Source organism: Lepidochelys kempii, chromosome 7, assembly GCF_965140265.1.
Source record: "Lepidochelys kempii isolate rLepKem1 chromosome 7, rLepKem1.hap2, whole genome shotgun sequence".
Lineage (NCBI taxonomy): Eukaryota > Metazoa > Chordata > Testudines > Cheloniidae > Lepidochelys > Lepidochelys kempii.
Genome location: NC_133262.1, coordinates 90,352,402 through 90,365,724, shown reverse-complemented (window position 1 = coordinate 90,365,724; position 13,323 = coordinate 90,352,402). Strand labels below are relative to the sequence as shown.

The 13,323-nt window shown below is 39.2% G+C and overlaps 1 protein-coding gene across 4 annotated transcripts in view; it reads right to left on the bottom strand.

Annotated features, from left to right (window-relative positions):
- Positions 1-862: 862 nt before the first annotated feature.
- A1CF (APOBEC1 complementation factor) overlaps positions 863-13,323 on the bottom strand; it is a 47,823-nt gene continuing 35,362 nt past the window's right edge. For 3 of the 4 annotated variants that reach the window (XM_073353696.1, XM_073353697.1, XM_073353699.1), the window contains 3 exons: positions 9,265-9,401; positions 6,134-6,267; positions 863-3,269 (listed from right to left, as the gene is read on the bottom strand). In XM_073353696.1, the coding sequence (XP_073209797.1) occupies positions 3,118-3,269; positions 6,134-6,267; positions 9,265-9,401 (423 nt within the window). In that variant the 3' untranslated portion in view covers positions 863-3,117. Of the gene's footprint in view, positions 3,270-6,123; positions 6,268-9,264; positions 9,402-13,323 lie in introns of all 4 variants that reach the window. The other variant, XM_073353698.1, reaches the window with a different exon arrangement.

The following is a 13,323-nucleotide window of genomic DNA, read 5'->3' as shown; positions in this document are numbered from 1 at the left end:
TCAGTTGTCATCAGAGCACCTTACAAGGCAGTACTTTGTTTCTATAAAAGCAAGTGTGTGTTGTACAGTGTGATCACTATTGTCTGCAGCTGCACAACTGTATTGTGTCTGGTTCTTGCACCTCACCCTACAAACAATCTGCAGTGTGTTTTCTTGCTGATTATTTCATTTCATTTCATTTCATTTCATTTCAAGCATTGCAAATTATTGATGTTAATTAGGTGCAACTTCTGTAATTTAGTATAGTTTAGTCTTAGCTCAAGTTTTATTAACTAAAAATGGGCGCAAACCAAAACCTCATATATGGACACTCTTGAATTTTGGGACAGGTGGGTCCAGATCTGGTGCCTCAGGTACACTTCTGCGTGATATGTCTGGAACCAAAGAGCCCTACATTTTCTATAACGTTTGCATATTTACAGTAGTAAAAAGATCAAGTCTCATATTCAGCAAACTCCTTTGGGCTTATCTTCTCAGAAATGTTGCAGCTTTCTGAGTACACAATTTCATAACTAGTGTTGACTCACTAAGCTTAAAGTGAAGTGAGTACCATAGGGGTACAGTGGGATACAAACTAGGAGGGTCTGTGTGGCTACAGTATGCATTATAGGCTCTACATCCCATAGAAAGATCATGTGAAAGGAGAATGCAAGCTTTCTGAGATGCTCAGAAAGACCAGTCTGCCATATTGTCCCCTCAGGAATTGGCGTGCAGTATCTTACAGTTGGAAGCTCTCCACATTTGGGTGTGATTAAAAGATGTGTGCTATACCTCAGTCTTTTCACTTGTTGGAGAGGAGATGGTTATTCCTGGGTAGGTCTGAGGTGACTGATATTGCAATGAAAGGATGATTCTCCCATGCTGTAAATCAAAGGGGAATTTTAATATCTAATATTTAATATCTAATAAAAGCTTGCCTGTATGATATAATGTCATTTTACAGCCTATAGACTCTGGCTCCTCAGGCTAATGGAGACATCAGATCGTTTCAACAGCTGATTTTTAAGAAACTTAAAAGGCATATATATGTACAATGGCTTTTGGGAGGTTCAAAAGATCACCATCAACTTGCAACCCTCAGAAATTGTAATAAGATCAGGCACTGCACAGACCCTTGCCATACTTGTTACAAGACTAATAAATATAATGGGAAAACATATTGTTCAATTAATTAGTCAAGGGCTGGCTATAGACTGCAACAGATGATATTTCAGTTATTAAATTGATACTTCATTGGATTTTGGCCAAAAGGCCATAAAAATTCTATTGGTTTAAATTATAATGCAACTTTGACATGGCTTCAGTGTCATGCTAAACTGTTGATGAACACACAGCTTTCTCCAAAGTTCCATTTTCTTACATTTTACATGGCTTTAAATTTCTCTTAGTATAATTTTTATAGTAGAGGACAATGCTCTCAGGGACAATAGGTAATTAACTGCTAGTGTAAGAGGGTGTAATTCCAAGAACTTGCTTACACCTGCGGTGAATTTGTCCCAAAGAGATGACTTGCGCTAGAAGGACAGTGACTTTCAGAGAGGTTTAGCAAGCATGATGATTAAATCTCACTTCTGAATTCTCATGGGCTGGTTTAACTGAAAATCAGCCACGATAAACAAGCCCTTTTTTGGATTTCACCATAAGTAGTTACGGGACGCTTTTCTAAATTATTTACTCTCTAGGGCAAAGGGATGGGAACTGAAAATACTACATTGTTTTGTTGAGATTTTGCCTTCTTCTATACAGACCTGAGCACTACAAGAAGATAGAGAAAACTCCAGTGACTGAAACCTATCCACTACATTAAACATCAAATCAGCTCTGAAATGCACATAAATAAGCACATCAGATTTTTCTGCTAAATGTGTGAAAACCAGCTTTTGCTGTCAGTTTCAACCTGGCCTTTGATATATTGGCCAGAGTTGTCAAAACATTTTAGATACCTAAACAAGCATTTAATGTCTCTAATCTAGTGTTTATATGGAAGATAGGCTCATATATGATTTTCAAAGGAAGCAAAGCTGTGTGCAGGACCTCTGTGCACACAGAGTTGCCTTAAATTTCACACATTGTTTGCTTGACCTAGGATATAGGAGGATTTTCTAGGTGGGTGGAGGTGCACATGGGTCAACATAGGCTCATGAAAGTTAGGCATGGTCAGGGCACATCTAACTCATTATGCTTGTTATGGATGAGCAGGCAGAGAATCAATTCCCCATTGGCTTATTTGAATGAGGTACAAGTACAAAAGAGGTATCCAAGGACACAAAAAGCCCCTCCTATCCATACACACAGCTGAGAGGAAGAAAGGAAAACAGAGAATGAGACATAATGTAGCTAGTTGGAGAGAGCCAGGCAATTAGGTACTGGACTGGGTGGTAGCCAGCGAACACAGGCTCGGCTGGGGATAGCATCGGAGCTTTGTTATGCGGAGGAAGTGAATTGTTTTGTAGAATGGGGTGAGAGGTTTTCTGTGTTTCTCAAGGGGAAGGACAGTGATCCCACCAACCATTCATGTCATACAGTAGTGGTTGAGGTGCAACACTACAACTCAGCAGCCTGCAAAGAGGATTCTGTTCTAACGCCTTTTTGCTCCTCTCCCCACTGTGTATAGCCCACTTGTGCCCCCGAGGAATTAGGGGGAGACTTAAAAAATTGTGGGAGTTGGGTGCCTAACTGCCCCCATTTATGCTTTTAAGTCTTGCTATGCACCACGAATATGGGTATGATAACATAGCTAGCTCATCTGAGATGTCTAACTGCTTTTCAAGCTCTAAAGTCGCTACATAATTGGGAATATTTCTGTGTTCAGCATGGATTGTTGTTTGTAAACACACACAGTAATATATACCTGAGAACCTTTAAGAACTTTTTCCTGGGCCAAGGTAATTTGTTGTTGTTTTTTTTCCAGTGCGAAAAATTGATTTTTAAAATTTGTTTTGGTATATGTTCCATTGTAAAACTATCAATCTAGAAGTATAAAACTATCACTAAATCTAAGTTTGGACAATAGATTAGTTTAAAATATTGAGGTCACAATAATTATCAGACTGAGCTAGCCTCTTGCCGCACTTGATTAAAAGAAAACATTGATTTAAAACAAAACAAAACAGTCTCTCAAAACGTTCCATAACCATCACTACGAGTAGCTACTGCAAAGGCAGGGTAGGCTTCATACGTTGCGTAAGGTGCTAAATCTTGTCCCAGCGTCACTGCTTGTTTTAGTTGTGTAACTGGTACAGTAGCAGCTGGATTAGCAATGGTGTATCCTGCAATGAAAAACAGACACAAAAATGCATTTTGATGCAAATGTACCTGCAGAGCATGATATAGCTGATAACCATCCTTTTGTCTACATGATTACATAAACAGGTGAAGATTTCATTGTGAATGGTAACAGTATATTTGTCAGATTAAATATACTTACTTGTTCTGATGTCTGTGTTTATCAGATGTTATTATAAATGATCATTTTCTCTACTTTGTAGTCATATTGGACAGTGACAATTTTGGTATAGCTAGTTAGCAAAGTTTTCAAAAAGAATCTGTAAAACACATCATTTCCCAACTTTTCCCCCACCCTGTTATTCACTGAATGATTTTTCCCCAGTATTTGGTTATCTCTAAACTAAGGATGTTACTATAGGCCTATATACTCTACTTCACACTTGGCATATGAAGGACAAGACAGATACCTGTAGCACAAGAATGTTCCCGGTCAGGTTTCATGAGCAGAAATCTGTATAAATGATGGAATTGCATACTACCACTCAATCATGCTTATTCTCTACCATAGTCTCCTCTCAAAATGTGTGTGTATGTATAAGTAACATGTGTAGAGACGAGAGATATTTCCAATACATAAACTTGGGAAAATAGTGGAAATTACGCTTCATATGGCTATATAGCACACCTCCACAGCATGTCAGGTGGCTCAAGTGGGATGGGCTAAAGCGGGTGGTCCCAGGAACGGGGGGTTCCAGGGAGGGGTTCAGGTACTGATCCTGGGGTTAGGTGGGAGGCTGTGGAGAAGACTTGCATGTGGCCCCAGGGGCGGAGTTCAAGAGCAGCAAGACTATTGGGAGGGCTGGGCCCCCTGTGAACAGTGTTGCAACCCCATGCACCAGGGGCCAAGTTACAAAGCCTGGAGCAGATAGCTGAGCCCAGCCAGTCCCATAGGACAGTAGCTACTTCAGCCAGGACAGCAGTTTTGGGGGTCGAAGTGGGACAGTCTTGCAAAAGCCAGGGCTATTGAGAGGTCTGGTACAGAGAATTTTCCATCTGAATGATTTTTCAACAGAAAATACAGTTTCCAAAAATTGAAATGTTCTGTGTAAAACTTTTGAGTTTGCTGAAATTTTTTGATATTTTATCAAGAAAACTGAACCACCATAATATTTCATTTTGGGTTGGTTAGACCAGAAATCAAAATATTTTCATTTGTTGAACTGACACAAAACCTTTTGTTTAGAATTAAGCCAATATTAAACTGCAGTCCATAATCTCCCATGATGCAGCATTGTCTCCCCTCTGACCAAAGGGTGTGGTGTATCATGGAAAATGTAGGCACACCAGGGAACCTAGCCTATAGGGGACAGTGGAGAGGATCAGGCAATCGGAACGACAATTCCCATGAGGCAATGTACCAAAATAAGGAAATACAATTTAATCTTGAACTCGCTCAAAATGAAGTATTTTTGGTCAGTTCAACAAACCAAAAGGAAATATTTAAATTTGAGAGCATTGAAATTTTTTGTTTTTGATCAAAATTGCCCAAACATTCATTTCTGAACTGAAATTTTTCTAAGTTTTTATTTAATAAAAAATGCTGATTTTTCAACTTTTGACCCAATTGAGGACAGAAAAAAATGGGACGGAAATTCCAATTTTTTGCTCCGCTTTAATATATATGTGTGTACTGATTATGTCCGTATCAACTCCCACTCCATTCACTGTGAACACAATTGAATCACATGAATGAGAAGAGAAGTCCATATCCATGCCAGAAGTAAAGCAAATAAATGCACGTGGATTGGGATCTGCAGGCTTTCAGCCATCATTGACTAAGAGTCTTTGTTCATGAGTGATACTTCATGCTCCTCTGAAGTCACGCACATTTGAAAGCAAGATTTATCCCCACATGCCTGACTTAGTATTCAGAAAATTATGGAAATATAACGGCAAGTCAAATGTGTTGCGGGCTGAAAAGTTAATGTACGTGTATTTGTCAAGTTTCCAAGACAAATAAAAAGGGTGGGTGAAAGAAAGGGAGATATTATAATTAAGCAGTAAGTGGGGACTGGATTCAATAAAAAGTCCATTTGGCTTACATGCTGCGGAAGCCTTCACAAACCCAGACAAATTGATTTTTCTGTGGCTTTTGTGGACTTCTGTGGCAGAATCTGGAGATATATATATATATATATATATATATAAATTATTGAATCTGTCCTCAAGACACTGCAAAAAATTCAGTAGTATGATTAATGCATGCTTTGTGTGCAGTTTGGCTCAAGGCATTCCCAAGATCTCAGTGGAGAACAGTGTAAATGCAGTGTCTATAAATTGGATTTGTGTTTCTGTCTGACTTTTTCCACAATTTTCCGAGCCATTTTGGCTAGTTATTAAAGCTATTTATCAGAGATGGGCCCCCAGACTGGAATAATGAGTACTAATGCTTTTGAATTTTGGGAAAATTTGGATTAGTTCCTAAATTTAGTGATTGTCCTCATTTTTCTTGTGGGTCAAATCAAAACTGTAGCTCCAAACACTCCCAACTTTGAGGAAGTTCTGATGTAGATTATAGTTTATAGCTCAAGCCCATCTCCAATACTTATTTAAACAAGTTTTCTCCTCCCATCCCCTCTCACTTGATCCTACAGTGGAGTCATAGTACATCATTTGAAAACATGCATTCTTATGCCAGCAAACTATCATAACCCAGAGTATTATATTGTGTTCTCCATAAATAAGGGACAGGAATGGATGCACGTATATGTAGACAGATAGCCAATATGTGCATTTCCATTCAGTAGATTTGAATCTGAACACGCCTGCAATCCTGCTATATGTAATTAAGTAGCTAACAAAAATATATCTTCAGAAGAGCTTCTCAGTACAGACCTTCACATACCTGGAAATGCAGGAGCTGTAGCAGGAGTCTCTGCTCCCTCTGTGGGAATGCCCAGGGTCTGAAGAGTATATTCTGCAGCATAGGTCTTGGCTTCATCAACATATGCACTAAGCTTAGGAGGTGTGAAGGGATGTCTATGAATCAGAAATAAAACATTAGCTGTTTTTTGTATTCTAAGGATCAGACACAAACTCCTCACAGACCAGGACACACCAACTCAGAGTGGCACCAGCTCCTGCCAGAACAACAGATGCAAAACCTGCAGACCTACCTCCTCTGCTACAATGATCAAAACCTCCCACAATGCACCTTTCAAGGTCTATGAACCCTACACCTGCCTACCACAATGTGTGATGTATTTCATCCAATGCACTATACGCCCCTCAAAACAACTATGTGGATGAAACCAGACAAGCACTATGCTCCCAAATGAATTCAAATGATAAAAGACAAAAACACTGTATCACCCATGGGTGAACACTTTTCACAAAATAATCACTACATATCTGACCTCTCAGTCTTTATCCTCAAAGGAAACCGGCACAACATCTCCAAAAGATGAGCCTGGGAGTCTAAATCCATAACTTTGCAAGACTAAAAATCATGGACTGAACAGAGACACGGGATTTATAGCTTATTACAACCAGCTATAACCCACTTACTCTTACCATTCCTCCCCCCACATATGTCTTTGTTTCCCCTCTTCTTTCTTTCCCCCCGGATGACTGGAGGGGTGTTAACAGCTCACTAATGCTAGTTTGTTCTACCATGTATTTAGCTGTGACACTCTGGGTATGTCTATACCGCAATTAGACACTTGTGGCTGGCCCATGCCAGCTGACACAGGCTTATGGGGCTGTTTAGTTTTGATGCAGACATTTGGGCTCAGGCTGGAGTCTGAGCACTGGGCCCTAGAGTCTAGGCTCCAGCCTGAGCCTGAACGTCTACATTGCTATTAAACAGCCCCTTAGCTTGAGCCCGGTGAGCCTGAGTCAGCTGGCATAGGCCAGCTGCGGGTTTTTAATGGCAGTGTAGACAAACCCTCAGAGTACAATTCCCAGCACTGAAGAACAGCTCTGAGTAAGCTCAAAAGCTTGTCTATCTCACCAACAGAAGCTAGTCCAATGTAAGATATTACCTCAACCATCTTGTCTCTTGCATATTCTGGCACCAACAGGGCTACAACAAAACTGCGTCCTATTACTGATATTCTGTGAGAGAATACGTATTTGAGAAAAACACTACTATAAAAGAAAAACACTTACTTAATATTAATGTATGCACTAGTACACAAATGTTAGCAGCCTGAAGTTCACTGTTCATGCAGGAAAAAAAGACATGTATCTTGAAAACTTGCATATTTCTGCTTATTTTTGCAAACTTCCTCAAACTGGAGGTGTAAATAGATATATAAAATATCTTTTAAATATAAAATGGATATTTGCTAAATATGACTCATTAACCATTCTTTTTGCTTACATGATGTGGTGTAACCTGCTGAAATGAATCCAAAACATTGTTATGGGTTAGCAGTGAAAATGTACTGTATTTGATTTCTAGCTGGTATAATTATAGACAGGGTTAGTGGCTCAGCCTATTATTAAGGTTACCCAACACGTCCCATTGTAAGACCCTTTTATTTTGTTTATACTTTGCTAAATTTTAACAGTTTGGCCTGAAATTTTCCAAGCTAGTTGTCTGCCTCAGACTGATTTTAATTTTTTTAATTTGGAAAATTAAAAAATGGTTCAGCCATTTCTAAAAGTTGAGTCTATGGAAAAATATATTGTTTTTGCTGACTGTTAAAAAATCCTGCAGATCTTGTCTTTGAAAAGCTGTAGTGAGCCAATGTTTTGGAGCAGGGGCTTGAAATTTGGCAGAGAGTCATGGTGGCCTTTGCATCAGGATCTGATTTTTGCCATCCCTGTGAAAAATCAGGGAGAGAGTCATGCTGAGAGTTGTGGGTAGGGAAGGACAGATCTGACAAGGAGCTGGAATACAGAGGGAGAACTGGCACTGACTAGGCAAACAGACTGGGACAAGCAGTCGGTGGTGGGTGGACACTGAGTTTGGACGAGGAACTCGGGTTCTGTGAGACAGTGGGGATGAGCAAGATATATAAGGGTAGGATGGTGACTGGAGACCAGGGGCTGAGGCGACAGAGACAGATTAGCTGGGGGTGAGGAGGGAGGGAACTGAGACTGGCTGGACAAAAGTCTGGGGAAAAGGAACTTGGGGGAGATTGAGCCTGGGAGGGGGAAGACTACAGCTAGCTGGGCAAGAGGCCTGGGACTGGTATGAGAAGCCTGGGAAGTGGAGACTGGGATTGGGTAGATAAGGAGACTGGGATGAATAGCTAGGGTGGGGAAGAGTTGAACTTGGACAGGGGCAAGTTGGAGGGGATAAGGCAGAAACAGTCAAGCTTGAGGAGAATAGGCAGAAAAGTTTGAGCCCTCTACAGAACATTCCCCTCCAGACTGGGGAATAGAATCCAAGGTTCCTGAGTCTCACCATTCCTCTGGTGTCAGCAAATACCTGTGAAACCCACTAGCAGTGTGTGTGATAAATCCTCCTCTAGTGCTGGTTCATGTAGAGCATAACAGCCCACTACTGCTATTAGCTCAGGTGACAGAAGTCTGTGAGGTGGGTCTAAAGGTTCCAAACCTGCTGATGAACCATGTGGGTATCACTATGATGCCAGTTGATGGCTTGTCTGTTTATTCAGTTTGCTTTTTAAAAATCCTCAGAAATTACCCAGCAAAAACTATTTAAAAAACATTATTAAGGTTGAAAAGTCAAGCACCTAATTCTGGCATTTCCTAATTTTTAAGGTTGCCTGTGCAACTTTAATTTGTCTCCCTTATACAAATGCTCTGATACAGCCTTTAATTACCTGATCATATACTATTTTTTTCCACAGGACTCTTCCCTCATTCAGTAGACAGGATGGATAGTGCATACTGAATGAGTAGCTATCTAATGTTTTGTTCAATGTAGAGCTTTATCCTTCCTCTCCAAATCTAAAATTAATATAAATAGTGGTCTATGTAGTTGTTTCTAGCAATGATGCTGAATAAATAGAAAATTTTAAAAACTGATTAAAAACCATACAAAATGGAATAGTTACATACATAGTAGGATTCTGGCTGGCAAGGGCAGGAATAGTGATTTTATATAGGAATAGTTGTCTTTGGTCCTGGCCAATTGCAGAATGAAGCTGATAAACAGGTTGTCCCCAGTTATTTTTCTGGCAGATTTCTTCTAAGACCTATACGAGAAAAATGTATACCAGTTACAACCACATTTTAATGTTCTGTCCCATCTCCGGCACTACCTGCTGCAAAAATACATTGCTTTCCATTAGTTTTCATCTGTAGATTATATGCTCCAAATTCTTAGCTATATATATAACTATATACACACACACACAGAGAAGTTTTGTGTGTTTAAAGGGTCATAAAATCTAGGAATAGTGTAAGCAACTTAAACATTCAACCATGAATTATTTCATGAAGATAATTGTTATACCACTGAATCTGATGTATTTTCAGTTTAGCCCATTAACTGTTTTACTTTGATGCAGCATTGGAATAATTTCCTTTGACTTCTATTCATTAAGCCATTTATGTACTCCAGAATGCTGCATTTTTAACGTCTGTTAAAGAATTGTGACTGTATTATCCTTCACTTTTTCTCCGCTTCTTCTCCTGCTTAGTTGTGTGTAGTGAATGAATAGTGGGGGTGTATCCCTCTTCAAATTATTTGCCTAAAACCTATTTAAGTTACATTTCTGCACAGTTTACTGCAGAGGCTACTTGCTTGCTGATGCTCCTGGTCTGTAACAGAAATTCTAAATGGTATTGCCCTCTTCCTTTGCATTGATTATTCCACAAAATAAATCATTGTACTCAAATGTTATCACCCTACTTTATATTCCGTCTTCCAAATCACTGAATATATAGAGTGTCCCAAATCAGTCTTAATACTGATAATTAAGAGTCCTACTAGGGCTCACTTTCTACATAGCTTTCTATTAATGAGGTCCAAGCCAGTTGTTTGTTCAGACAATGTCATCCACCAGTTTTATGGATAGGAATCTTGACTGGATCCTCAAGGTGCCGGCTGGCTTTAGAATTAAAGGGGAATTAATATCCCCTTGGGTGCTCTGCTGCTCATCAGCCAACAAAGGAGATGCAAGGTGATTGGTTCTTGCTTCCCACAATTATGTACTTAAACCCCTGTACAGGATTTATCAGGCCTCTTGCCCCATGTTTAGCTAAACTCACCCACCCTCCCTCCTGATAGTTATATAACATAGGAACTGTGTTTTTATGTTGTTTTGGGACTGACTAATTACTTGTTTAAAAGTTCAGGAAGGAATTTTTCCCACTGGGGCCAAATTGGCTATGACCTAATGGAGTTTTTTGCCTTCCTCATAGTATCGGGAAGGCAAATTCAGGTTAAATAGGTATAGGATTTAGGAATTTCATTTGAGGAACTTTATGAATGTTAGTTCATTGCAACTTGAGGCCAGTGTCTGGTGTGGACAGAAGGCCAAAGGGCCAGTGACCAGACGAGCTGAAAGCCTTTCGCTGGTGGACCCCAGGTCTATGGGCAAGAGGGAGACTAGATTTGAGTTTGCAAATGGCAGTGGTACATAAATCTGTGCAGACCCTCTTTGGTACCCTCTGTCCCCTTTGAAGGGGAAGCGGGGGAAGATGAGAAGGTTCAGCAAAGCAAACTGTATCCTTGGGGTAGGCAGTGGAGAGTCTGCTCTGAGTTATGGGTTATATAATTGGAGCTATGTAAAAGTCTCACTGAACCCACGTATATGCCTGTTATTGGGAGATGTGGGACAAGGTTGATGAAAGATTAACGTTGGAGAAAAGCACTAACAATGTTGCAGCCTACTGCCTAAAAATCATCGCCGTCTCTGTCCTCATTCACTTGCATATCCTGATCAAGTAGCTCTACCATATACCATGTTCAGTGACCTTAAAATGGAAACACACTACGGCATAAAAGACTATCACGAGTTTTCCAGTTAAATTTTCATCAAGGCTGCCGCCTCTAAACTGTTTGTTCAGTGTTGTAATGATTTACACTTAAATTTGCTCAAAGTGCTTTATAAACACTAGTAAATTTACCTCCCTGCTGTCCTCTTAGCTGGGAAAGTATTAACTCTACTTTTTTGTAAATGGGGAAATTGAGGCAGAGGGCAGTAAATAGACTTCAAAATGTCATAGAGGAAGGTCTCTTGATTCTGTTATCTGATGTATCCACAAGACTATCCCTCTTCTAATGTGATAGACCTTATCTTTGTTTTATAAATGTGTGCAGGCTATTCATACTCATATTCATTCTTATAGCACTGCTTTGGACAAGTTTTTCAAGGCATCACAATCCATCCATCAAAACCACATTAGTGATTTTTCACATTTCAAATTTTACATATGTTCAATTTCATTTTTAAATTCTTATTTGAATAACAAACTCAGATTTCAGTTTGCAAATGGCAGGAGTTCATAAATTGGGTAGTTAGGCATCTACCTGATTCTCATGTATAAATGTAGCTTGTGTGCAAAAGGGCAAATGTTTGTGTATGCAAGAACTTACATATGAAAAATTGCAAATGCAGAATCTTAAATATGAAAAATTGCTGGCAACATTTTAGAAGCTGCTTTTAAAATATTAGCCACCATAGCCCAAAGCTAGTTTATGAACAGCTGGTTAGGCCCATTTTAAGATGTTCAATCAGTATTGAAATCCTATGTGAGACGTACATATATATAACAACTTAGCGGGGGAGAGGAAACAGAATTTGGAAGGGTCTGACATTAAAGCCTTTCTGAAATGGACCTAGATTAATGAATAATATTGACCAGATTCAAAAGTGAATCTAAACTACTGTCATTTATACCTTCTTCTATCCTGCCACCATGAGTGTGGGTTTGGTACTTTAATTTCTATCTGTGTATTAATTGTTTTTCCTTCTAAACAATTTTTTTTTTACTCCTTAGCCTGTCAGCTAGACTCTTTTAGATTCAGTAGGCCAAATGCAGAAGTAATGTGAAAGGAGCTATAAGTACTATGTTTGGATATGAGTGTGCTCTCAGTGAGTCTGCTTCTCAACTGTTATAATTTACATACTGAAGAAAGTATGAATTACACCAGAGTAGTTTGTCCCAGGCTTAGATTCACTTAAGCCCACCTCAGAATTTGTCACTGTGACAACATTTTGTATGTTCCTAAGGAAACCACTTTATCAAGAAGATTTTCATATTAAATAAATGTCAGTATCAGTTCTATTTCAGGTTGTCTCTTGTATATCCTTAAAATCATTAGAGGTAATTCATCTATAACTATCAAAGAACAGCCTCTGGGCACTGGGACACAGGATTCTCAGGAGACTCACATAGTCATACTTGTGATTAGAAAGAGAGAAATTTTCAACTGTATTTTAGCAGGAATAAGCATTCTACAACATGTTTCTTGTGCTAATTAACAGACCTCTTTTATTATAAGCAGTGTCACTTTTAAATATCAAGGGCAACATTTTCCAAAACATTTAATTGATTTAGAAGCATAAATCCCACCATGTGGAATTAAGTGGTGCATCATAGAAGATATCGTCCAACCAGGGAGCCTAGTCTATAAAGGAGAATGGGAGCATGAGGTACCTGAACTACACCTCCTGTCAGGCCCTGCAGTGCTATTTTTAAATGGAAATGTTTAGGTTTTCAGGTATTCCATATTTTGATGAAATATCAGAGTTTTCTGTGGAGAACAGAAGCTTTTTGCAAAAAACTCACTTAGTCAAAAACCCAATTCTCCACTGAAAAATAGTTTTGACAGAAAATTTATGACTGGCCTTAGCCCGTAGGTACTACTGTGATGGTAAGTATTAATAACAATAAGTTTATATCTAATCCAGAACTTTCCCAAAATTCAGGATGGTCTGAATTGAGAATTTTGCATTGCCCAATTAAAGAGAGAGCGGGCTCATCATATCATGAAGGCCAGACCCTCAAAATTCCAGGTAATTTTGTTCTGATCTGGGATTCTGTTTTGAGCCTTTCTCTAATTTCAACAAGTTTGTTATCTGTGTTGAGCCCAGTCCTGCATGTTTTACCTATAAATAACTTTGTGACTTCCATAGGAGTTCTGCTTTTGTCAGGGACTGAATGATT